Here is a 27,972-nt window from a genome sequence, read left to right as displayed (position 1 = left end):
ACAGTTGGATGCATAAGAATGGAACGAAGCAGGGAGCAGTGACTCACTGATTGGAGTTTCTATTTAACAAATATTCTCTTTTTCCCGAATACAAGCGGCTGAAATGAGCTTCCTCCGTACGGTGGCGGGGCGCTCCCTTAGAGATAGGGTAAGAAGCTCGGCCACCCGCGGAGAGCTCGGAGTAAAACCGCTTCTCCTCCACATCGAAAGGAGCCAGTTGAGGTGGCTCGGGCATCTAGTCCGGATGCCTCCTGGACGCCTCCCTGGAGAGGTGTTCCGGGAATGTCCCACTGGGCGGAGGCCCCGGCGGAAGACCCAGGACACGCTGGAGAGACTACGTCTCTCGGCTGGCCTAGGAACGCCTCGGGGTTCCCCCAGAGGAGCTGGAGGAAGTGGCTGGGGCGAGGGAAGTCTGGGCATCTCTGCTTAGACTGCTGCCCCCGCGACCCGGTCCTGGATAAGCGGAGGAAGATGGATGGATGGAAGGATGGCTCTTTTTCAAACATAATTTTTTGTCTGTTGCTGGTTTACAACTATGTGAATAAAGAAATACCCAGAAAGAACATTTAATATAAGGTGAATAATCTTTAAATGTCTTTCATCATTATAAAATTGCCACAAGAACGTGTTTAAAATACGATTTTCATTGGAGTGGCTCTTTAAAGAGGCAATGAATAAGTAAAGAAAAATACAAAAATTGAGGGAAAATGTGCTTTATTTTGAAAATTTCCCGGAAGTGCTCTCAGATGAGGCTCTGTAGTCACAGTGGGGAAAACCTGTGGGGCTCCGCCTCTTCAGACACCTTGAAACCGAGACGACAACACGGACTCTGTTTACCTGAGAATTGGTTTACCTGCCAAAGAAAAATGCTGTTTACCAGCCGGAGGAAACCCACGAGCGCGGCGCTGGCTGTCCTTCGGCATTAGTTTACGAAAAGGGGGCGACATGAAAAAATACCTGAGCCCCACGAAACAGCAGCATCATCCGCCTCCGCCAACACCGGCGCCTGATGTCTCGGCTCCAGGCAGCGAGGTGACCGTCCAACAACTTAACCAGCTTCTGTCCGACGGTAGCGGCTTCTACAAACTCCCGACGAATCACTTCAATGAGGTCTTCCCCAGAATTTACATCGGCAACGCGTGAGTCATCCACCTTTCAGTCAGTCAGGGGCGGATTTGTCTGAGCGCGCGCGGCGGGGACAACAGTGTCGCATGCCGGGAAGCGGGCGCGCGGGGCGGGTTTGATCCGCCGCCACTCCGCTGTCTTCAGGGAGAGTGGAGCGCGAGCCTGTTGTTGTCAACAAGCCCTTCCCCATCATTCCAACGACAGGTGGATGTTGTATAACACCATGACTCCCCAATAATTTAAAATAAAGTATAGATTTGTCTATTCCTTTTTTTTATACTCTTCAAAATTTACTATGTTTTTTAAACGTAATTGAGGCTCCGGCAATGAGCGCCGAAGCCCGGAGATTGAGTCCGCCCCGAGGCTCCGGCAATCAGCGGTGTCCACGTATGTCAGACCCCCGTCTTTTATTGTGATGAGGCTGCAGGGACACTATGCAAAAATAAAACTGCCATGGAATTGAGATGCATACAAAACATTTGTGTCAGCAATATTCATGCAGAACTTGCGTGTTAAAATATTAAGCGTTTCATTATAAATGGCGACATTTGTCTCCCTCTCTTTGGTCAAGTTGTATTTAATATAATTTGCCATAAAGCTGTATATTTGAACAGCATACTAAATAAATTGAAATGCAAATTTTGATTCTTAAAAAAAGTTATTTAATTAGTAATTATAATGTTTTGTTCATTATACACCACCAATTTTGTCATGTCCCTCATGACCTAAATGAAAGTTTACTTTGCAAATAATACCAACCAACTTTATTATAAAAGTCAATAATTTTTTTTATTACTCTAAAGCTGTTTTTATACTATTTTGTTAGCAATGATTTTTTTGTTTAAAAATTAATATTAAGTTATTGATTAAAATAATTTTGCTTTTGTCCCTGAGTAACGCCTCAACCCCATAACACACAATGATTCTCCAACTTATAAATAAAATGGTGATCCATGATTGCAAGTACACCAGGGGCCTGTTTCAGAAAGGAGGTTAAGTGTAAACTCTGAGTGCGTTAACCCTGAAATCAGGGAAACCCTGGGTTTTCCGTTTCAGAATGGGAGGTTTGTTAAACCAGAGAAAGCATAGTAAGTCAAACCCGTTTCTGAAAGAGAGGTAACTTATACTCGGAGTCAGTGTCCATGGTTACTTATGCTGTGAACCTAACCTGGTCGGGAGCAGGTTTTATTCTCCAAACTCAAGGTTTCTGCCGGTCCCCTCCCCTTTTTAAAGACGAAGTGGTATTTTTCGCTTTAACCTTCATTGCCCACATTTCCGTCACACAGAGACGGTCTAAGTGACAAGAATGGCTTGTTCTTTTTTGGAGGACCCAATAGACGAGGAGGCTGCATTAATTCGTAGAGAATTATGTTTACCTCGTACGAGGATTTTGAGAAGACTCAATATTTTGTCATTGCTCCATACGTTTTTGTTTGAGCGTTACCGTTTTTCGTTGCAGTCAATTACATATATACAATGAAAACAACATTAGATATTGCTATGTAGATGTTTCATATGTCAAATATTGTCAACAAAGCCTACATCCATGACATGCTCATATTTGACCTGATTGAATTATGTTTTTATACTTAATTTTTAGCTGCTGCCATGTTCTTTTAATTCCTGCAGGATTGCATCTACATGAAAATGAAATCAGGGACATTGAATTAAATTAATGTAACAATTACTTTTTGGAAACACAATTTGCTAGTACTGCTTACTTTCTTAATCCCATATAAACCTATACCACTTGATCAATACAAGGGTAGTGTTACAGTGTGTGGGTGCTGAGCGGGGTGCGATTGTAGGTGCAGATGGGGGGGGGGGGGGTGAGCACGGAGCGGAGGTGTGTGCGTGGAAATATATTGTGTGTTCGGAGGACGGAGCACTTAGTTAAATAAAGAGAAGGTGTCATTCCCAGAATAACTGTTTTGGAGTCATTCTTAATCCGCTCTGGAGGTTGAGGGTTTCGAACGGGAAGTGAAGCCCGAAGGAGAATTCCCTTCGGCCCTGAAGGAAATCTCCCCTGCGCTTCTGACCACGGTCGGTCGGAAAGACGAGAGAAAAGAAAGGAGAAGTCTTCGCGCAGCGAAAGGTTCAACAGTAGACAAAAGTTCACTTTTAAAACACAATTGCATGTATTAATATTAAACTGACCAAGAGGGGAAGGTTAACAAAAAAGTCATCTAAACATTATCAACATTAAATGCATTTTTCCCCCAGATTGGTTCTGTACACTATGCAGCATTTCATGCATTTACACCAGGAATAACACTTCAAAAGTACACCTAAATATCGCCATTTTTTTATTTCACACCTTACGCTATTTAAAAAGTTATTACAGCCAATATTTTTTTAACTGATTTAAATGCAAACTTGCGCATTAACTTGAGCAGCTATGTTTTCCCACGCTAACTGTCTCTGTTTTGCAGATGCAGCGGTGTTGCTTTTTCTTCAGGAATATGTGCTCATATTCACTGTAACTCTGCAGCAGCACGTCAAGTTCAGCTGGCGAAAAATACGCAGACCTCTTTTTTTCACGGTTGCCATGGTGACTCGTGATATCTGCGCTGCATTGATAATGGCTTCTTATAGTCGCGGTGCGCACGCTAAACTCCGAATCAGTCCACTCAGAGTTGATTGACCTAACTCCGATCAGCTTCTCTGAAACTGAAAACTCAGAGTTGTTAATCTCTCGATTGACCAACTCAGAGTTCAAGTTCAACCTCAGAGTTGGTTGAACCTCCTTTCTGAAACAGGCCCCAGGAAGTAGTAAAATCTTTGGGACCCTTGAGTCCCAGAGGGAAGGAGGTCCGTACCCACCTTTTTTGTATTTCTTGTCATTTATTATGATATTGTCAAACGCAGCAACTCAACACCATAACACGAAAAAAAATATAGAAAACTACTAGCTCATATGCTGTTGTAGTTGTTATCGATTATCATTATAGACTTCTTTGCACTACATTTTACATCTGATCTTGCTGTCACCATCTTCAACCCTGTTATGCTTGTTTCAACCATGTAACACAACCATTGTCAGATAATATTTATAAAAAAAAAGTTTGTTGACTTCTGTCTAAAATTATAAGAATTATCTTAAAGTCTGGATTTTGGATTGCATATCTTCCAATAAATTACGGTACTTTTTTCATGAGAATGACCAATGTGAATTTCATGTTAGTTACATTTTAGGATTTTAGAGAGAAAAAAATTAATTTAGAGAAATTTTCCGTTTGAAATTATTTAATTAGAACATGGGACATGTGAATATTTCTCACCAATGCATTTCTAAAAGAATAGTGTGTAATTCCTATGAACTCACTTCTTAAGCTTGTGTACATCCTTCCCAGCAGGGATGGGATGGCACTTCACACGTATGTGAGTCAAGGCAGGTGAGCGAACACTTTTGGTAATATAGTGTCCTCCAACATGACAAAAATGCCACAAAATGCAAAAAACATGATTTTTATCAGTGGGTCTTTAAACTAAAGCTACGCAGTTAGTTATAATAATATTAATAAAAAATAATAATATAATCTTGATTTATTATTAAATTTGCTTTTTGTTACATCATAGTGTCCTAATGTATTTAGATCTTAAATACAGTGGTTTATACATTTCTGGAGCCTCTAACTTATTTTCATGTCAGCTTTAAAAGGAAAAGTTCACCAGTGCTGACATTAACAAGTAAACAACCCTAATCCCACAAATCAATGACACGTGTCATTTTAATCATATCTAAATTTTACTACAGTATGAAATGTTAAAATTTAACAACATATCTAGAAAAAACTTATATCCTAAAATTTATTTTATTAAAGCTACAACCTACAAAATACACACTCACTCCATGCAGACTTGTGAGAGAAAATACTGTTAATATATGAATAGCATAACATTTTCTGTGCTTGAGCGCACACTTTTTAAATATCCTGGTTTAATACATACAGAAACGCCTTATGTTTATCTTTCGGACACAACAACAGTCCCTGCTGGCAGCAGAGGGATAGCATAGGGAAAACCGCTCAGAATTTAGCTATTGTCTCGCAGCAAATCAGCCTACCAACTGTTAGTGCTCTTTCTAACAGGTGGGAAGCATGTTGTAAAGTGATACTGCAGATATCTAGGGCAGGGAGGGGGTTGGAGGGTATCGATTGTTTTGTTTGGTAGTTCTGCTTTGTCTCCCGCTGAGACCCGTATCGCCTCTCTGCAGTGCTGATGCATCTTGTTAGCAGGATTCCACTGCAAATCTGATTGTGCAGTTTGTCCACAAAATGAGACATGGCAAACAATGACATCATACAGATGTTGGTTTGATGCTTCGGACAGAAGTTCACACCAGTTCTTGGCTCATGGGCAAAAATACATGTCCTGGAAAATATTCATTAACAGAAAATCCCCATAGGACGGTATCCCATTAGCTATTTTCACTCCAATATACACAGTTTCAATGCACATGTGTGATTTTTTTAGGCCATGGCACAGATTGAAGCTATTTATGTAATAGTCATACATTAAAGTTGAATTTAGAAATTTAAAGACCTCAAACTTGAAAGTGGAATAAAGACAAGCTCCATAATTAAGTGATAGTAAAATACTGAGAGTTTCACCAAAGTGTCCGAATTTTAGTTTACCAATTGGAAAGTCATAAAATGTGACTTGGAGTTCTACTCCAATCATATTTTGTTCTATTTTCAATAGGTTCCAAGTGGTCTCTTAATTATGAATATGCTGCTGTTAGCCAAGATCAAAACAAAAAGTGTGTTGTTTTCAAGGACATAGTTTCTGCAGAGTGTCAGAAGTTCATTAGAAATTCACCTCTTAGTAGTGGGGGGGACTGGACTGTTGGTGCAGAACAACTCCTCCCCCGTTAATGAGAGCGTGTTTACGCTCTCTCTCGCTAACTTACAGCCCCTCACACCCTAACCTTATATTAACAGTACAACCGAAATGGCAACCATTGTTGGAGCTATCCTGCTGTACAGTTTTGAGGCAGATTCCAGCTCAGATAAGGAAAACGAAGACGTACATACATGGATCTGGTCCACTACAAGTGGGTCCATCAGAATGGGGCGGAGCAGGGAGCTAGTGGTCCACCCATTGTGTTTCCTACGTTACAACTACAGTCTTTTTCAAACGTCACTTATTTGTTGTCTCCCAATTCACTGATATTTGAATAAAGAATACTCAGAAATGCAATTTTAATCTTAATTTTCTTTTTATTTGTCCTTTATGAGAAAAATACCACAGGAACATGTTAAAAAACATAAAAAAACATGAATTTTATTAGACTAGGTCTTTAAATGTTGCATTAACTGCACTTCAATGTGTTATTTTGTTTAAAATTGAAAGGTTCTTTTGAAATCGGGTAGATTTTTTTGTGGTTAATTACATTTATAATATGCAGGGGCCTTAAAGGTAACCGGTAGCTGGTGAAAAGTCACCGCCTATGAGTGAAGCAGTTGCTGCCTACTTTTTGATGACAATTAGGGCTGGGTGATATAGAATTTTTCTATCACGGAAGTTTTTTTTATATCAGGCGATAACGATATACAGTACAGACCAAAAGTTTGGACACACCTTCTCATTCAAAGAGTTTTCTTTATTTTCATCTTTATTTTCATTTTCTATGAAAATTATAGATTCACACTGAAGGTATCAAAACTATGAACAAACACACGTGGAATTATATACATAACAAGAAAGTGTGAAACAACTGAAAATATGTAATATTGTAGGTTCTTCACAGTAGCCACATTTTGCTTTGATTACTGCTTTGCACACTCTTGGCATTCTCTTGATGAGCTTCAAGAGGTATTAACCTGAAATGGTTTTCCAACAGTCTTGAAGGAGTTCCCAGAGATGCTTAGCACTTGTTGGCCCTTTTGCCTTCACTCTGCGGTCCAGCTCACCCCAAACCATCTCGAATGGGTTCAGGTCCGGTGACTGTGGAGGCCAGGTCATCTGGCACAGCCCCTCATCACTCTCCTTCTTGGTCAAATAGCCCTTACACAGCCTAGAGGTGTGTTTGGGGTCATTGTCCTGTTGAAAAATAAATGATGGTCCAACTAAACGCAAACCAGATGTGCTGTAAGATGCTGTGGTAGCCATGTTGGTTCAGTATGCCTTCAATTTTGAATAAATCCACAACAGTGTCACCAGCAAAGCACCCCCACACCATCACACCTCCTCTCTCATGCTTCACGGTGGGAACCAGGCATGTAGAGTCCATCCGTTCACCTTTTGTGCGTCGCACAAAGACACGGTGGTTGGAACCAAAAATCTCAAATTTGGACTCATCAGACCAAAGCACAGATTTCCACTGGTCTAATGTCCATTCCTTGTGTTCTTTAGCCCAAACAAGTCTCTTCTGCTTGTTGCCTTTCTTTAGCAGTGGTTTCCTAGCAGATATTCTACCATGAAGGCCTGATTCACACAGTCTCCTTTTAACAGTTGTTGTAGAGATGTGTCTGCTGCTAGAACTCTGTGTGCCATTGACCTGCTCTCTAATCTGAGCTGCTGTTATCCTGCGATTTCTGAGGCTGGTGACTCAGATGAACTTATCCTCCACAGCAGAGGTGACTCTTGGTCTTCCTTTCCTGGGGCGGTCCGCATGTGAGCCAGTTTCTTTGTAGCGCTTGATGGTTTTTGTGACTGCACTTAGGCACACTTTCAAAGTTTTCCCAATTTTTCAGACTGACTTCTTAAAGTAATGATGGCCACTCGTTTTTCTGTACTTAACTGCTATTTTCTTGCCATAATGCAAATTCTAACAGTCTATTCAGTAGGACTATCAGCTGTGTATCCAACTGGCTTCTGCACAACACAACTGATGGTCCCAACCCCATTTATAAGGCAAGAAATCACACTTAATAAACCTGACAGGGGACACCTGTGCAGTGAAAAACATTTCAGGTGACTACCTCTTGAAGCTCCTCAAGAGAATGCCAGGAGTGTGCAAAGCAGTAATCAAAGGAAAAGGTGGCTACTTTGAAGAACCTACAATTTGACATTTTCAGTTGTTTCACACTTTTCTGTTATGTATATAATTCCACATGTGTTAATTCACAGTTTTGATGCCTTTAGTGCGACTCTACAATTTCCATAGTCATGAAAATAAAGAAAACTCATTGAATGAGAAGGTGTGCCCAAACTTTTGGTTTGTACTGTCTATCACAATATAAACCGAATAACTATATTTGTGAGATTTGAACACTGTTCATAAGAGAAATATGTAATCATTAGCAGGTTATTTAGATTGAAATATTTATTTCCTATCATACTTCAAACTTAACATATGCAGTGAAGGAAGATGATTAAAGCAAAAGCGTTCAAGTTTCAGAAGAGAACATAAATAAAACAGAAAACTAAACTGCTTGATCAGTTCCATTTAAAAAAAACATTAATTCTACAAATAAATTCTAAATTTTTACAAAACAAACATAAAATTGACAAACATTTTTGGCAGTATCATGTGAATTAGCTAGGAACTAAAAGCAAATTCTCTGAATTTCCTTCTGGTAGTTTAGACTGTTGCTGCTGTGCAGGTCTAACCTTTTTTGTTTTTGGTGGAGAATCATCGTTGATTTCAGTTTGATAAAAAAGGTTTGTGGTATATCCAGTTTTAGAAGGAACATGCCCTCTGCACAATTTGCAGTGCATGTCACTCTGTTTTAAATACCTCTAATACCTCCACGCAGGGGCCGAATGGTAATTTTTGAGTCACTGGCCAAGTTAGGCGGTACGTTGAAAAAATCTGCCGTCCAAACATATTTTTTACTGGCCAGTGAGGGGGGGGGATCATTTGACTTATTACTGTATGATGTGTATTCAGTTTGGTAAAATATTTTTCAATCTCTGCTAACAAAAAGCAGGGTTGTTACATAATCAAGATGCTTTACTAAAGTAAAGCAGGCAGGCTGTTGTTTAAGACTGTTCCTGCCGAGTGCATGTAGTATTTTCTTTATGAGATCTCAAGCTAGCGGTAGTTCACAAAACATCTGCTGCATTGTTCTACAAATATTTTTACAGCTTGTATTTAGTGGCACTATGTGTTTGAGGGAATTTCCACAGGAGATGTTAAAATAAAATAGTTTTCATTGAAGATATTCAATCATTTTTTATTTTTGTTAAAGAAAGTAAAAGCAGGGAGAACAAATACATAAAAATCAAGATTGGAATATGGAATAAAAAAATCTGAGATTTTATTTTTTGCCATATTAAGGCCCGTACACACCGGGACGAATATTCGCCAGGCGTTATTCGCCAGCGTTTTTCGCCACGTTTTTTCGTGTTCACACCCAGGCGAGTTTCGCTGACGATGAGCCGAGTGAACATGCAATTTCATTCCCTGACATTAGATGGCGCTTAATGTAAAACAGAAATACTCCTGTACACAAGGTGGCGCTGCGCAACTTTACGCTTCTTAAAGTCGCTTTTCACTCAGAAGAAGAGAGCAAGTATTTACGCGCTTGTCAGAATCATACAAAGAAAACATGAATATTTCAAGCACCAGTAGCTCCAACTGGTGCTTGGTTCGGGGATATTTTAGAATGTCCGTCATTATTTCTTCGCAGCTGTGTAGATGCAACTCGGCGTCTATCTTCTTCGCTGGTATGTGTGCTCAGCAAGGCAGTTTTGGGTTTGAGTGCCCCCAAGTTGTGTTTTACTGTAACTTCAGAGGCTCCAGACACGTGTGCAAAAGCGCCGTTCTCATTGGTCGAATAGATTTCGACGCGACGCGTCAAAAAAAAAAGCGAACCCGAGGCGTTTTTTTTTTGATGCTTTGACGCGTGGCGTTTTTTCGCGTCGGTGTGCACACTCTCATTGGTGCCCTTTGTTTAGTCACGAGGCGTTAAACGTCGGCGAAAATCGCGCGCGAAATTCGTCCCGGTGTGCACGGGCCTTTACTCAGCTTTAGTACGTTAATACTTTCAACTCCATGAGCTTCAAGTTCTCAAGCTTTTGAGGCCCCCATAGTCTGTGTTTTCATCAAACATGGTTGATCTTCATGGCTTCTTCTTTAATGAGATAGGTTTATGTTTGAAGAGATAAGGTCACCCCACCCCCCCTCCACACACAGACACACACAGACACACACACCTTACCTGACCCCCTCAGGTGCCTCCATAAACTTCATGGCATGTCAAACACTGGTTTTTGGAAGGTTATCAGCTGAAGCGGAGAAGATTACTCCTGAGAGGAGAAAACAGGCTAACACCTTTGTTTTTGTGGAACCTAAAGAAGAAAACAGTTTAGAACAGCACTTTAGTAGTGTGGCTGGTTTGTCCTCATAAATGCATTATGGGAGTACTTTGCAGACTTGCACTCCTCTCAGACCAGTTGTAGTCAGCACTCTGAGCACCACGGGAACGAACTGAAGGTGTGGTTTGTTTGTACTCATGAGCTCTTTAATAATGGATGAGTTGGGACTGCAGATCCCAGGGTGAGGAGGAGGCTGGGACGCGGGCAGGAAGCCGCCTCTGCATTGAGGTGTGTGGAAGCAGCGTACGCCCTTGTGAAACACTGTGGCTCTCCCACGCTGAGCTGGCATGGTTTAAGAACGCCTGCTCGGTCTGAAGTTTTGAGTTTATCCTTCAGAGGACATGCAGACAGATGGGCCATTCTGTCCTATTGATCTAAGATGAGTTCTTGAAGGGGGGCAGGGTTGACAACATAGGGAACAGCTCGGGGTCACTCAGCCCCCCCCCCACACACACACATATTGACTGTAAGCAGCAGTACAACCACTCCCAGCTGTCAGTGTGAGCACCTCCGATTTATGAAGATCTATGACTTTTAATCAAAGAGCAGATTTGCACTTTGAACAGTTGCTCTCCTGCTGACCATAACTGCCTTTTTTAATCATCTGTCAATTTTGCTGTTTTCTGAAGATGTTTTTCAAACTCATAAATGTGGGTTGTTGTTTTTTTCCTTCTTGGTCGATTGTTAGCTGTCTTAATCTAATCTAAACGATTGCAGCTCTTAAAAGCAACATTTAGAAAAACAGGAAGCAGAAATAAAGAAATAAATAACTTTATTGCATTATGAAGGCAGAAGGGATGATGAAGCTGCTAACAGGCCAGAGAATAAACATAAGGCTTTCTTTTCTTTTTATCTCTACCCACTAAATTAAATATTGAATTTATTTACTAGTTTAATTAAAAACAAACTGTATCTTTGTATTATAAATAAACTGTAAATTAGAGTTATTTACTCCTATTTTAATAATTTTTCTTACTTAATGAAGGCAGATGTGACAGCTCTCCACCACTTTTTCATCAATTTGTTTTATGTGTTGCTCCTCACCAGTTAAAAAAAAACAATCAAAAATCAAGCACTCTTTAATGAATTCTATAATGACTGTGCTTCAATTTTGCTGAAGACAGAATGACAAAAATGCATCAATCACATCTAATTTAGGGGATTTTATTTTGAAAAGTAGTTGGATTTCCTGGATTATGTATACATTTTCTGCTTATTTTGTGCAAATATAGGACTGAGGTGAGATTTTGTGCTTGCGTTTGGACATAAATATCAAAGGTTTTTTTCGGTAGGCCAGGGTTTAAAAAAACACTCCCTTTTTGCAAATATCCCACTTGTTACTTGAGTTTGCCACATTAACTCAAATATATTCTTTCATTTTCTTAAATCTGAAAAAAAAAAAAAAACTTCTGCAGAAGTCACTCAAAACTACAAACACCTGGGCTTTTTATTTTTATTATTTTACTTAGGTTCTCATCTGGTTAAAAAAAATCCAAAGAAATTTGGTTACAGCTTTAATATAACAAAAAAGATGCAACATGTTTTTTATTTCTTTGAAAGCTTCATTGTACAGGTACAGCCACATATCCACAGAGGTAGTAAGTCATTTGTCTTTCTGTCTCTCATGCAGGTTTGTAGCACAGAACACGATGCGTCTGCAGAAACTTGGGGTGACACACGTGCTTAATGTGGCAGAAGGCACCTCCTTCATGCACGTCAACACCAGTGCCGAGTTTTACGCCGGAACGGGCATCGCGTACCATGGCATTCAGGCCAATGACACGAAAAATTTCAGCCTCAGTGCCTTCTTTGAGGAAGGGGCTGAATTCATCGACAAAGGACTTGCACACAACGGAGGCAAAGGTATGCTTTTTTTTTTAATCCTAAAGTGTTCCTGTCCCGTCATCCCACATGTCTGATTAGATCCTTTCTATCTGGAACTGGAAACTGCAATAAATAGAATTCACTTGCCTGTTAGCAAACATGAAGCAGCTTTAGTTGTGCAGACTCAAGCTAAATAGAGAAAAAGTATTTTTATGGGACTCAGTGACTGAATGTGAAATAGTTTTAGATCAACAACATCTCAGCAATTATTGATCTAATAGATTTTCACACAACCATCTGTTTTTATAGAAACACAAAACAGGAAAGATCCAGAAAGAAGCATTTTGTTGACAAAAAGATCTTGATGGTGCTGAAGGAAGAGAGGCAGATTTGTGTGAACGGGTAAAAGGAAACCCTTGTTTTTGTGTGCATATTGAAGATCGCTGTAGTACATCGGTGATGCTGCGCACCGTGTGAATTTGCTCGATGTGGGATCAATGAAGCTTGATCTAACATCATCATCAGCTTTAGTCACATGCACCCGTACAGGAGTTGACAGGTGTTTGGGGTTTTTGGGTGGCCCTGAGAGGGCCATAGGGAGGTGCAGCCGCATCTTAAAGGGAGAGCAGGTGTAGTTGTAGGTGGAGTTTCCTTGGGGCTCTTGTGGCCATGAAAGGCCATGACAGTAGAATATACCATTGTTGTGTTTGTGGTATTGTGAAGTATTTTAAGGTTAATGTAAGTTACATGCATTTACGATGTACAGTTGATGCTGTCGTATGGCACCCTTATGATGCACTCCCGTCCTTAGTAAGGTGCAAGAACTGGCTCCTTACTGACCACGTCCAAATGCACACAAGGGGTGTGCAGATGATATTAAACTGCCTGTAGTATGCCCACACAAACTACACTCTGATCATCTAATTTCCTCATTTATAACAGTCCGAGTGAGCATAAGGAGCCCACACTTAATACATGAAAGCACTAACAGGCTCCTTGCCTCATTCTGCGGCATTTGGGGGATTGGAAAAAAGGAAAAATTTGTACGACACACCTGCGTCTCACCTGCTTTACCTGTGCATTTTCTTTAATTGTTCACTATTTTCTTTCGACTGCAGCATGCTATAACAAATCATTTTTGCTCACACAGAGCAGCCTACAACCGTTATATTTTATGCTGGCCCACCTGTATGTCCCAAAAGGGTTTGCCAATTTTTCACCTACAGACAGCCTGTATCCTCCTTTACTACCTTCACATGGGGGGTATTTATACACTTTGAGGGGGATATTACTTGTGAGCTTTGCTACAGACCTTACGTTACCTAAATCATACCTCAAAATAATGTAGTATTATTCTCCCTCTGTGTTGTCATGATGATGGGGAATTGTTTCTTAAGTCCATGCTCTTTCCCTGTTTTGACCCTAACAAGAAAGGGTTAAAGGAGAAAAATATTTATTAACATAGAACGCTGTCTAGGAAGAAAATTCTACCACTTTGGAGATTCAAATTCTACTTTTACCTCAGACAACTACAGCTGACGCTTAATCCCCTCCGCTGGTCATTGGGGCTGCATCAGTGGCCATCTCTTATCTAATCTCCATGCCTGTCTTTCCCTGTTTTTTGTTTCGTCCATTGCTTCTCTCTTCAAAGTAACAATTTTGTTGAAATAAAATGTATATATAATTGTATATATAATTAGTTAATTAGTGGTGTTTCCAACGGTATGAACTGACTAGGAAAGACCCATTTAGCGAAAATTGTCGATCGTCATTACCTGGTAAGTTCACAGTTAAGATAACCCACCCATCAAAATATAAATGTTCTCCTTTAACTTCATAGATTTTTTGACATTTACCCACATTGAAGGATGAACACTAACATTTGGGATGTACTTATTTTTCCAAGCCCTTTCTTTCAAGCTAACCTGAGCCCTTTGTTTGCCAGAGCGCTAACAGTTAAACCGTTAATGAGACACTTTGTTGCTGCTTTCTTCCCTGTTAGTTTCACTATTGGCTCATTGTGACTCCCTGCGACTGTAGGAGTTACTTGGATGTGTTTCTTGAATGTCCCTTTTGCTTTGGTCTAGTTCACTTTGACCATTGGTGAGGTCTCTGCCTTCGGGTGAGACTCACACATGCTTCGGTTACTGCCTGTCCCCGAGCAGCAACTGGCTCTCATTTCCCGGCTTTTTTGGGCGTTCCAAGCAGCCAGTGGCTCTGTGGCCTTCTCTGCCTCTACTTTACTTCTTCCACAAGTGCAGCATGAGCACTGACATATTTTTGTCATTGTGTGGAACCTACTAACCTCTGATGACGCTTACTTTCTATACTTGTTACTTTTCCTATACGCTTTAAAATGGTCTCATCCGCGACAGTTTGATCTGTGAGCAGAGGCTTGAGTTCACTTCTGATGTCATTGTCCTTGTATCGTACTCCCAGATAAAGTGTATGCTGGAAAACATCTTGGACTGCTAAGTACTAGATTTTGTAGACTTCAAAAAGATTTTTTGTTTTAAGCCAATCACACAATGCAGGAAGTGTTGATCGGTTTCCTTTTCCTTCTGTTTAGCACAAATGAGCTCTTGGAACAGCTCTGTGCTCTTCTCCTCACCAAGATGTCATCTGTGTTGACTAACATGCCCTTGAAATGTTCAGGTTTGATCAAATTTAAAGTTTTCTTTCTGACCCTCTTCTGTCTGTTTCCAGACACTGTGGTAACTAATGTCAGATGTGTAATCTCCAATTTGACCTGTCTGGGCAGGTACAGTAGATCTCAAAAGGACGCAACAGAATGTGCAAGAGACCTGGTTGGGTGTGTACTTCTTGAGTTTGTGATACAGGATGATAAACAACTTAATCCTGTAGTGTCTATCTAATTTTCTCGTAGTCTGAAATCATCTTGAGAACATTATCTTGTGACAAACTAACTCTAGTACTGCTACTATCTACAGGTGATTGCACAGAATCCAACCAAGAGCTCTCTTGTGAGAGAGATGGAGTAAGAACTTGTTGTGCTGCTTCAACCCTCTTCACCACCACACTCATCTGACTGCCAGATGAGTGGAGGAGGTCATCTACAATCGCTTTCAAAGCCAACAACTCCCCCATCCCACTGTCATCGGCTTCTAACAAAGTCTTACTATACAAAGAGGAGCTGATGTGCTCAGAGCATCCTTCTTCATCTCCGCTTGACAGCTCTGAAGAATCCTTGTCTGACCCAACATTGACATTTGAAGCGATTTGGAAGAGTTACTCAGGTGACAGTGCAAACAGACCTTTTCTGTATTGATTAGCAGGTTGTTGGTGTCACCACTCTGCCAGACAATCCACTTCCTCCCTGTAAGCGGCCTCATCCCTGTCTTTGATGAGGCCAATCACTGTGGTGTCATCGGCAAACTTAATGATGGTGCTGGAACTGTTGATAGGTTTGCAGTCGTGGAACAATTGGATGATGGATCAAATTAATTAGTAGGACATAAAATACTTTAGTTTATAAGTATAATAAAGACATAAGAAGCAGCTTTTGTTACTGCGTTTCTGACAACATCCACTTTAAGAAAACCTTCTTTCCCGAGACGCTTTACTCCTGTGGATCTCCTGATAAAAAGGCGAGATAATCATCAGGCTAAATCTAACTTACTCCTGAGTCCTGCTCCAGATTACATGATCACAAACCGTCTGGTCAGCACATGTGGCAGTCTCTGAAAATGACTGAAGTGACTCAGACACTGGTGGAATGCAGGTGCTCCTTGTCCTCTGTACAATGCTCATTTTTTCGAGTCATGGATTTAATGGCAGTTTTGTCACAGGAAGCACAGCAAACAAAATCACAGTGAAGTCCCTTTTCATCTATGTTTCTGCAGCTGTATGTTTGCCCTTTGACAGCACTGGAAGCTTAGAAAAGGTCAAGCCAAGGACTTTAATGAGGAGCACAATTTATGCATTGCTCAAAAAGCATGTAAATGTCTCCCCTACAAAACAATCTTCAGAAGTCCAGATTTTAAGAAGAGATTTTTACAGTTTGCTGAAACTGTAGCTGAGATAAATCATTTTAGCTCAGAAAAGATGAAATAGAGTGAGGAAAGATTAAGTAAAATAAATCCTAATCTAAAGTCTAACTCCATGTTCTCTGTTTTCATGAAGAAATTTTGGATTAAAAACTTAAAATAATTACCAAGGTGAGGCCTTTTTTTCCTTTGTTTTTAGAATCATCACTGACAGTTATATGGTCTCAAGCAAAGCGTCACCTTAGAATCAAAGCAGCCTCCAAAAAAAGATGTTCCATCCCTTCCTCTGCTCTTTGGGGCCTCTCTAAATCAATACAGTGTTCAAAGGAAAAAGCTGTTATGAGCAACTTCTGCAGTATGTTCTTTGACCTTTTGGGCTATTTTCGTTCACAAATTCTGCTAGACCAAAGAAATGTAACACGACTTCAACTAAAATAATGATTTTAATTTAAAGAAAAAAGCAGTACTGATGTATGCAGTGACATCAGTATATTGTGTTATTACAAAGTTCTTGTTCCAAGCAGTACAATAAATGATTGCTGCTTTGCTGTTTGCAATTCTACAAAAAATATTAGCAAATTTCTGATGGAATAAAATTAAATTAAATGAAAGTTTGCATAAAGTTCTATGCAGTCCTACACGTGGGCTTGACAAAGACATAAATAACACTGACGATGGCAATTGTTTACCGAAATTCCTTCAACAATTGAACATTAAAAAAAAAATCGTAAAAACGAAGATGTTTGAATTTGAATTGGAAAAATTTCTGGGTCAACATGCAAACTCCACACACATAGAAAAAGAGCCATTTGGGATTTTAATCAGGATTTGTAAGGTGAGACTTTTATCCAATATACCACTGTGCATCCCCCAAAGTAACATTTTTCAACAAAATTGAAAATGGGTTTGATCTTGAGAAAGGCCTTAGTCACAGCTGCCTTTCAAGGTGGATGTGAGCTGTCTGTGGACCAAAAATGGCTAAACCTGTGCGCAACACGCAGATGGCCCACAGGAAATATTAAGGTCGTAGACTGCTTGGTGAACCAGTAGAGCAAAAATTTTAAAGGACATTGTTCTATACATGCATGCTGCAGGCGACAGTTTGCAGCGATCACTTATACAACACGTAACACGGGTAATACTTTAAATTAACTTGTATTTGCTTGGGACGCATTGGTTGCAAGGTCATTGGAGTGGAATCGCCCCATCACTTGGAAATGTGACACCTGCTGATGACATCATCCGCGACTGGAGTTTTACGCTCGTAGTGCAATTTAACCAAAATTTATTTTTAACGATTAGATACGCAATGACGAAGCAAACTCTGTCCAGAAAAATGGCTTTTTAACTTTGCCAATGATAAAAACTTAATTGAAGAAATGAAGAACTACCTAATTTTACACAAAGACAAAGAGAGAGCAGACACCTAGATAGAAAATAAAGAAACTTACTGGAAAGATATATCTTATATTTTGTATGTTGTAGTACTACATAATGCAATTCCCTCCTGGTTTTTTTTTATAAAATGATTTTTAGATTTTAGATCTGATTTTTGGACAGACATGTCACCTCCTCCTCTGACTCATTGTGTTCCTGCGTGTTCACAGACGCAGCAAGTGGATGACCAAGATGTCCTTCGTGTTAAAAATAAACGCTGGAGACAATCGTGTCAAAGTATGAACACCACTCAAAAGATCATTACAGTTATTGCGCACTGCAAAACCGGCCAAAATTAGTGGATATGATCGTTGCACTGGCTAATCGCTGGGAAGTATAAACCAGGCTTAAGGTTAAGCAAGTTGAAGCAGGTGAGACACGGGCGTGAGGTACGGGTTTTTCATGTATTCATCCCTCACAAACACTGTGAATTGTGCAAGGAGTCAGTACTGTTCAAGTGTGCGCTCCTTTTGCGGCAGTGTAGTTTGTGTGGTGTCCTCGGGCACTGACATATTACCTGCACAACCCCGTCATGTGACATTTGGGTGCGGTCAGTAAAGAGCTAGTGTGCACACCATAGAAATGACTGAGGCAAAAGGGTAGTGTACCACAGCACACACCTGTGCTCCCCTTAAGATGCGGCTGTACCTCTCTACAACCATCCATGGGTCTGGACAACCCAAAAACCTGGAACACTTGTGTGAATAAACTCCCTGTACAACTCCTTGTACAGGTGCATGGGACTATGGCTAAAGTGATGAACAACCAGGAAATGATTTAATGTTGAGCGAGTTTAAAGCCAGCTCAAAGAAGACTGGCAACTGTTAACACTGGGGGGTGGGGTTTGGCTTTGGAGCTGTTTCCATACTGCGGCAGACTTCATAGACCTTCTCAATCCCACCAACATGTCTTCCAATGAGGATGCAGGACCTTTGGAAATGGAGCTGTGAGTAGTGATGGAGAAGTTAAAATCTCAACTATAAGCGGAAAGGTTAGTTTCCTTTGACATAAAGTGGGACGGCCGTGGTGCAGTGGTAGGGTGGTCGAACTCTGATTGGAGGATTATGGGTTTAGTTCTCGCCTTCCCCGCCCATGTGTTTCCTTGGGCAAGGCACTAAACTCCACCTTGCCTCTGGTGGAAGGTTGGTGCCTGTGTTCGGCAGCGGAGGTGCCACTAATGTGTGAATGGGTCTGTAAAGGCTTTGGGCCTTCGAAGAAGGTAGAAAAATGGTTAACACAGGGATTCTCAAAGTGTTGCCCGGGGGCCAATGGCGGCCCGCGGGAAGATTTTTTGTGGCCCTCATTACAAGAGAGCCAGAGCAGGTTCCTTTGAGGAAAAACGTTGCGTTGGCAGGGAGAAAAGGTGCTTTCAAGCTAAGTGGACAAATGCTTGCTTTGTCGTACTTCATGGACTGGATAAAGTCCTGTGCCTGATTGGCAAGCAGGTAAATGCAATGCTCAAAGAATTCTCTATAAAGCGTCACTATGTTACAAATTATAAAATCTATGACAAATTTACCGGTGAGGAGCGCAACAATAAGCTCCAACAACTACAACGAGGCTATGCTGTACAGCAGATGTTTACAAAAATGGCTAAAACCAGTGAAGCTGTGACAGAAGCTAGCTACGTTGTGGCTTTGGAAATGGCCCGGCGTAGCAAACCCTTAAGTGACGGGAAGTTTGGAAATATAATGTATGCTGAAGGTACCTGACATTGTTTGTCCAGAGCAAAAGAAAGTCTGTCAAATGATACAATAACTAGACAAGTTGAAGATCTGGGCAGCAACCTCCGACCGCAACTGGGAAAACATCTAGAGCAGCGGTCCCCAACCTTCATTGCGCCACGCACCTGTTTGATGTCTGGCAAAATTCTCACAGACCGGTATGTTATATTTGGCGGACACTCGCTGCAGCAACACTGCAATAAAGGCAGAGACACGTGATAAGACGTACTCTGCACTTTTATTTTGACATGCTAGACATTGTACATTGCACAGGTGTCATCATCCTCTACCCTTCCCACACTCATGGTGCTAAAAAGGAGTAAACACAACAGGAAGAAATAACTAAGGGTGAAACGACATAACTGCCAGATGAAAGGACACGTAGGCAAAAAGAAACACCCGTGCTCAACCCTATTTTGACTAAAGCAGGCCAAGGGGATTGATTTAATTCCCTGTGATGCCAGCTCTGACAGTAACCCCTGCACCCTGCGGAACTTCGACAGCAGACCAAACGTGCACGTGACCGACACTATAGTGCAACAAAATAATATGACTTGCATGAAAACTGTGGTATTTTCTAAACATAACAATAAACACGAATTATGACATGAGAAACATCCTCTCTGCCCGCAACACTCCCTGGTCGCTATAATTATAACATTTAAACATGCCTTCAAAATAGGTGCAGGTAAAATCCAACTTACCACAATGCTGAATGGTTCGAGGGAATCTCTCGTTGGGATAAATCCGTATTTTAAGTAGGACTCCTGATACTGTCTATTAAATGTAGCTTTCTTTTTTTGGAAGTCGAAGGCTCCTCTTCTGTCTCCTGGCTGGGCCTTTTCCACTTGGCAAAGAAACTTTACAAAGACGTTTGTTTTTAGTTCATTGTGCTAGTTCCTGGGTTTTATTTTAGCGGTATCCTATCACAGAGACGAGCGAATTGGTCTGCATCAAGAGTAACATAGACGAATGTAACACAGAATTGGGCAATTTTTCAAAATAAAACAACTTTCAGATTCCAAAATAAATAAAACGGAAGTCATGTAAGTTCTTTTATTTTTTCTGTGCGGCCCGGTACCAAATGACCCACGGATCTAGAGGGCCTGGTTAACTGTACAAATGACACTTAGTCATTGAAGTTATTAAAAACAACTTTTTCTGTTTATCCATTTTTTTCACCAAAATTGGCCCCCATTCTAATATCGAGTTCCTAGTTTGGCACTCCGCTACAAAAACTTTGAGAACCCCTGGCTTAACAAGTACTGTATATGCCCTTTACCAAAGTGTCACTCTCATGCTACACTATATTGCCAAAAGTATTCGCTCACCGAATCTAAATGATCAGACTCAAACATTTGTAAAGGAATGGGCCGCTCTTAGGAGTTCAGTGATTTCCAGCATGGGACTGTCATAGGATGCCATCTGTGCAACAAATCCAGTTTTGAAATTTCCTGGCTCCTAAATATTCCACAGTCAACTGTCAGCTCCATCAGAACAACAGTTTGGGAACAACAGCAACTCAGGCATGAAGTGGTAAACTGACAGACAGGGGTCAGCAGATGCTGAAGAACATTAGTGCAAAGAGGTCGCCAACTTTCTGAGCAGTCAAGTGCTACAGAGCTCCAAACCACATGTGACCTTCAATATTAGCCCGAGTACAGAACGCAGAGAGCTTCATGGAATGGGTTTCCATGGTCAAGCAGCTGCATCCACGCCACGTCAGATGCAGTGGTGTAAAGCATGTCGCCACTGGACTCAAGAGCAGTGGAGATCCATTCTCTGGAGTGATGAATCACAATTTTTCATCTGGCAATCTGATGGACGAGTCTGGTTTTGGAGGTTGGAAGGAGAATGGTACATCTCAGACTGCATTGTGCTGAGTGGGAAATTTGGTGGAGGAGGAAGTTTTGGTCTGGGCTTGTTTTTCAGGACTTGGGCTTGGCCCCTTAGTTCCGGTAAAAGGAACTTTAACTTCCTTGAATATAAAATGAAAACTTAAGCGCGATCAAAGTACTATTAAGATATTTGTGGCTGATTCAGAGCACACACGAGTTTGTACAGATAAAGGCAGAATAAGGACATCAAGGTGTAGGATCCTTCAGAGGCTTGCAGTAAAGCTGCTATTTGGTCACCCCTAAACAACACTCACAACCAGAAATGGCTGTAGTGGGCTCAGACATACATGAAGAACTGTTTTCTGCCATGCAACCCTGGATGGTCCAGATGGATGAGGTAGTGGGTGGTTGGTGGATGGTCACCATGTCCCAACAAGGCTGTGATGTCAGCAAGGAGGTGGTGGAGTCATGTTTGGGCAATCATGGGAGAGAGCTGGTTAGCCCCTTCAGGGTCCCTGAAGGTGTGAAAACGACCTCTGAAAAGTATGTGGAGTGTCTGGCTGACCACTTTCTTCCGTGGTACAAAAAGAAAAACCATGCATTAATTAGAAAAATCATAGAAAAATATCATTTGCACAATAATTTCGCACTGTAGACATCAGAGTGATTAGGAGTCAGAGACACTAACAAAAAGATTCACTGGAATCCAGATTGGAAGTCATATCATTGGTAGAGGTTCATTCTCATTCAATATATATAGAAAAGTGTGTGTGTGTGTGTGTGTGGGGGGGGGGGGGGGGGGGGGGGGGTCAGGGATTAAACAGGAAGAGACACACAGAGAGGTTTCCAGTTTCTAAGAAATTGCAGCATCTGCAGATCTGACCCGAGCCAGACAGCTGCCGCTGGAGGTCCCTCAGGAGTTTTCAGCTGCTGGACAGAGATGCATCACAGCATAAAAATACAACTACGGCACAGATAAAATGAAGTATAATCCACGCACACTGGAGTGGCTCTAAATCTCCGCAGAGCGCATCTTAACGGTGAATTGAAGGCAGTAGACTTTGCAGAGGCTGCAGCTGAAGGTCAGATCTTGCATTTGCATCTTCTGGCAGAGAACCTGCTATGCTCTGCAGCTTCGCTTATATCATATATCTTCCAGCTTTTATTTTCTTTATTAAATGTTCTTCTTTTGTAGTTTCAGAGAGGGAAAATATTCTTCAGTAAAGGGGGAGTGGCCGATATTCTGCTGACACTCAACTAACAGTTTGATTCTAAGTGTTGGTCAGAAAAAAGGGAAGTTGGATATTTTGCCACCTTTTTTCTGAGTGATATTTGCTCTTTGTTCTGCAGGGAAGGTGTATGTTCACTGCAGAGAAGGCTACAGCCGCTCCCCCACCATGGTGGTGGCCTACCTAATGCTGCGTCATGGACTGGATGCCCGGCAGGCTCTCGTCACGGTTAGGCATAAAAGAGAGATCGCTCCGAATGATGGCTTCCTTCACCAGCTCTGCCAGCTCAATGAGAGGCTGGCAAAGGAGGGCAAGCTGACTGGAGAGCTGGGCAAGACAAAGAGCAAATGAGAGCGTATACGCGCGGGGGGGGGGCCTCCGGCCCTGGCTTCAGCTGCTCTGACCAAACCAGCTCTCATTCAGCACATCCAAGGGAGTCCAGACACATCCACTGGTTTATCTGCAAAGAAAAATCCTACTTTTATGCCCCCACAAACTTACGTTTTAGTCTGCATCTGCCACTTTTCTTCAGAAATCTGCCCAGAACACAAACCAAACTGGTCATCCTCCTCCTTTTTTCTAGAACTCTTTCATGGTTGCAGATTTTGCTGCACGTCTTTACAGTGAGCTCTGGATCTTCAGAGCTTCTCAAGCATTCCTTCAGTTTCCACAAACAAAAAGGTGAAACCTGTGCCCCGGATTTCTCAAAGTCCTCACAAATTCCTATAAAAATGAAAGATTATAGCACAATCATTCCAAAGTTGTCCACTGCCTGTATGTCAGTGATGGCTCTGCCTGTTGAAGTGCTCTGTCAATTCCAGGAGAAGGCCTAGCATTTCATTCAAACTGAACAAATGTTTCAAACACTAAATTTCCTACTTCGTTTACATAATTTTACGACTGTTTAGTTGTTCTGCTCCAGGCACTGACCATATTCAGAGTGAGGAATCTCAGAGTGAACCGGAGATCAGTCCGACTCAGAAAGGACCGAAACCACCCAAAAATGGGTCAGAGAGTGGATCCGGGTCCTGGACCAGGGTCTGTTTGGGTGTAATCAGACTGAAAATGGATTATCTGGGGAAACGAACTCTGGTTCACCTTAAGCGAACCAAATGTGTCCATTCTAAAAACTGTAACCAGACAGAAAAGAAGCAAAGGGTGTGGCGCGGATAAATGTAAAGCGATGATTGTCATGTTATCAACCAGAAAAAAGGGTCCAACTATTTACTCGTTAGAACGTCTATTTTAACACAGCGGAAAAACCTTCTTTTATGCTTTTCCGTGTTTCGTTATGTGGCACGTGCCCAGCGCTGCTGTGACGTCATCCTAAAAGCTATCTTGTAGTTCCCTGTATGAATTCTCTCAAAACAATGCCATAACACCACAATGATGAGACACTACAACTCATTGAAATGTGGTCAGATGAATGCAGGCTCATAAAAACAACGTTTAACGTGATACGCATTGCTTCTCACAGTTTTCCCGACAATCTATATGTCATAAACACTTGTGTACAGCAGTTTACCTTCATAGTCATCTTTTTTCCAGTAACCACATGGCAGCATGCCTCCACCATACAAAAACAAAAAAAGTGAGTATAAGGGTTGTACCTAACGTTGATACAGGTGTTAAATTGGTGAGCGAAATATGAAGTATGAATAAGTAAACAATCCTGACAAGGACTGCAAAATGCAGGACTTCCATAATTTCTGCCTCTAGTTGCTTTGGCCTGCCCTCATAATTCCTGGCCAATGACTGAAGTGATCTTTAGTCACATGGTTTTGTTTACAAGCTTTGGTCTGAAACATAGAAGTCTGCTTGACGGCAGTCTAGATACAGACAAAACACAAGGTTCAGGACTCGATCCAGACCAAATGAAGTGGACTGGGTCCGGACCAAATGATTTTCCCAGTCTTAATACACCCTTAGATTCCACACTCCAAAGTAGCTGATGCTACTTCTGGTTTAATCCCAGGTTGTGGTCAAATTAAAGGATTGTAGGACTGTTTTGGTCTAAACCAAGAAGAAATAAAAAGAAAAAAGATTCTTCGTGTTTTGGTTATGAGCGGTTGCAGAGTTAAAGTTAAATCTAAAAAAACTCCCCAAAACAGCTGAAATAAATGAAATACTAACAGTTTATTTTGCCAACTATAATTTATGACAGAAAAGAACAACTCTTGTATTGGCTTTTCAAGTTAAAGGCCTTCAGCATAACCTGTCAACAGTGGGATAATGGGTGGGGTCTCAACCATCATGCTGGAGAGTTGTCCACTGCCAGAACCCTGAGACAGCCCTTTGGCTGGGATCTAACACCACTCTTACATCAACACGGACTCACAACATGTCAGCAAAAGCATGTGTCAAACAAAGTCACGATATATGTCAATAACATGTCAAATACTCTGATTATAATCCAATTTAACCAAGCTGTGCTCAACAGAAAAAGCAGCTTCTGCTCCGTTTAAGTTATATTGGCTTCATACTGTAAACCAAAGTGTTTCCTAGTTATAACAGAACACTTTTCAGTTTTTACTCCACATGCCAATCCAAAATTTAGGGCATGTTGCTATAAATCTGAAGGAGGAGGACAAACAATAATCTCCTTAACACTGTCTTTTCCTCCTTTGATATATATCTGTATACATTTGAGTAAATATACACACACACACACACATATATATATATATATATATATATATATATGAATGTACATAAATATTTTCGTGTTGACATATATGAATGTACGAGCAATGTGTCTTTAACTTGTTGGTGTTGTTATGTCCTCCAATGTATTTGCTTTCCACATAAACTACATGTTCATTTATATTCAAATATGATGTGCATGTGAGCTGTTCTGTTTAACGTACTAAAAATAACATGTGAAAGGTAAAATCCTTGAATCTGGATTATAGATGTCGAAACCATTGTGCTATCCTAGGCACTTTAACATGGGGAGTTGGGTCATCTGGACCCCACAAGACAGTGCACTAAATCTTTCTTCAATGATTTGTGATCTTCACCGGTGTCCATGGATTACATGAAATCCTCTGCACCTTTATCCACCTGTGTCAAGCATGTAAGGATCGGGTCATCTGAACCACATAGGATAGCACAGGGGTTAAGGCTGTAAAACTACAAACTACACACTTTATACACTTTTCTCAGACAAGCATGAATATTTTCACATTTTTCTCTCTTGTTTAAACTGTTAATGTTGTTCAAAATAGTTTAAAATGTTGAAACATTCCTAGAAAAATAGGTTCAGTTTTCTAGGAGGAAATCAAAGATCTAATTACAATTGACGATTTATGTAGATTCTTCAAACTGAGCACATTTTTACAGGAGACACGGTATGGAGGAGATTGATTGACAAGGTCAATGACCAATCAGGACGCAGTACAGTGTGCTGATAAAATATATTTATGCAAAATTTCACTATAGGTAAACTGCGATATAGTGAAGAAACACTGTATTTGGTAACAATCTATGTAATTTTGTGCTTGGCATTGATCTGGGATGTTTCAAGAAATTAAATGAATTGATTTGGAGGTGTAAAAAACTGGGATGTGTTGCCAAATCTTTCTTTTTATTTTTTTTAATGAGTTTTGGCTTAAAATACAGCACATGTGCTGCTGTAAGAACAGTTGCTTTATTTTCTGATGAGGAAGTGAACTACAGCACAACTGCCTCTGTATGTTTCTGTGCACATAGACCTTTCAATCTCTGCCATTGGTAGGTGTTAACATTTAGGGTCAGATATGTTTTCATTTTTATTTTGGAAAATCATAAAAAGGAAGTGTTTAGTAGTTTTTTTTTTTTTTTAATTTGAATGATTGCATTTTTCTTCACTGGCCCACCCCCTCACTTTAAACCCTGTAGATACTAACACCTGCAGAGGTGAGGCCTTCACTTCTGCTCTGCTAAAGCATTTTATGTAGAAGCTGCCACGAACACACACACGCACACACACAGAGCATCTTTTAAAGTTTCACATAACCGTCATTTGAATTTGGCTTAGCCATCAGAACACACCCACTTTCATCATGTATTTCTGCCAACATGAAAGTGGTGGGAGCACAGGTTATGTTATACGTTGAATAAACACTGCCACCTGCTATTCATGGTGTGGTTTGCAGCCCCTCCTCATGTTGTGGTTTCAGTTTCCCCTAATGTGAAAGTAACCTCAGTGTCTCCCTGCTGTTTGTTTAAAAGGTACCAGCATCCTTTGTGGCTTTTCAAAGTATATTCCGTATTATTGAATGTAAAATGCCATTCTCCTATATTGTTCTATATGCTGATAATGTAACACTAATGCTATGTGAACTGCTGCTGAGCTGGAGCTCTTGACTTTTCTCTGATGTTCTTGAAAGTTCTTGTGACCTACTTCTCTCAGCCCTGTCTTTATGTTGTGTTTTTTTTTCTTTTTGGATGACGCACCATTTTGTGTGTAATAGTATTCAGACTTGGGTCAGATTGTAATTGTAGCTAAGTGTGGAGGATGATTGGTAATTTAAACAAAACCAAATGGTTGTGTTTATTTTATACCAGGAAAAGAGATGAAATTGACTTTTAAATCATTTCCTGTGGTTTTTACTGAAACTTGCTGCCATCTGTTCAGTTTTATCCCTCCAGGACTGACAGCAGTTGTACTTCCAGAAAAAACCCATCTGGATCTGCTCTAATTTTGTGCAGAATTAGGTGCAAGTATGGTGTGTGCCAGCCAGGTGAGGTGCTGCCCCCTACAGCTGCCATCCAACCCTTGCCTGCGTTCTTATCAGTGGGGAGCTTTAGCACAAAAGAAGCCTCGCTGCTCTGGAGTCCTCCACGTCTGAGTTTCATCATGTCTCCGTTCAAGATGTCACGGAGGTTTTTGTTGTGATTGACCGTAACTGCATCTGCACCATTCCTGACGTGAAGGAAACCCTCCACCCAAAGCCTTACAGTGAGAAGCTTTTGAGTTGGTGTATCTCACATCAGATTGTTAGAAGGGGCCGAATTCCTTTCAGAGCGAGACGATGTTGAAGTGCACTTGATTTTAAACTGCATTGTTATTTTTTCCTACCTTGGAGAAGTCTCTTCTTTCTTATGCTTAAGAAATAAACGGCTGAAGTATTATCATCACGGAGTGATCCTATTTTTCGGGTTCACACAGGAGCGTTTTCAAACACAATTTTACAGTCATAGTTGAAATGAAAAACTTTGTTATGAAAAACACTAAATGTATACTAGAAAGTTTTCTGGTCCTGACAGTAAAAGAAGCATTACTACATGTTAAATCCCACCTGGACAAGCTGAAACCCAAGGCTTTTATTTTGGTGAATTGTCTATTGGGCAAATTTGTGTCTTTAAACTGCTCCAAGGTGTGTATGTAAAGCTATGGACACACTGGGCACGTGATCCGCATTTAAGAACACACTAAACGCGCATTCTTGGCTCTTGGATGCACATTTCACATCGTGTTCATGCTGGACAAGCAGGAAGCGGCTTTTTTTTTCCTACTGTTTACTAGCACGTGTCCACC

At 40.9% G+C, this 27,972-nt stretch overlaps 1 protein-coding gene across 1 annotated transcript; it reads left to right on the top strand.

Annotated features, from left to right (window-relative positions):
- The first annotated feature begins 736 nt into the window (after window positions 1–736).
- dusp3a (dual specificity phosphatase 3a) lies at window positions 737–27,572 on the top strand. Its single transcript, XM_023949578.2, has 3 exons — window positions 737–1,139; window positions 12,023–12,255; window positions 22,573–27,572. Exons 1-3 carry the CDS (start codon window positions 946–948, stop codon window positions 22,800–22,802), a joined length of 657 nt encoding a protein of 218 aa, XP_023805346.1. The 5' UTR covers window positions 737–945; the 3' UTR covers window positions 22,803–27,572.
- The last annotated feature ends 400 nt before the right edge of the window (window positions 27,573–27,972 follow it).

The sequence above is a fragment of the Oryzias latipes genome, chromosome 19, assembly GCF_053564925.1.
Source record: "Oryzias latipes strain Hd-rR chromosome 19, Olatipes_Hd-rR_3.1".
In the NCBI taxonomy this organism is placed as follows: Eukaryota; Metazoa; Chordata; class Actinopteri; order Beloniformes; family Adrianichthyidae; genus Oryzias; species Oryzias latipes.
Note: the sequence above shows the minus strand (reverse complement) of the source record. Positions and strands in the feature narration are given on the sequence as shown.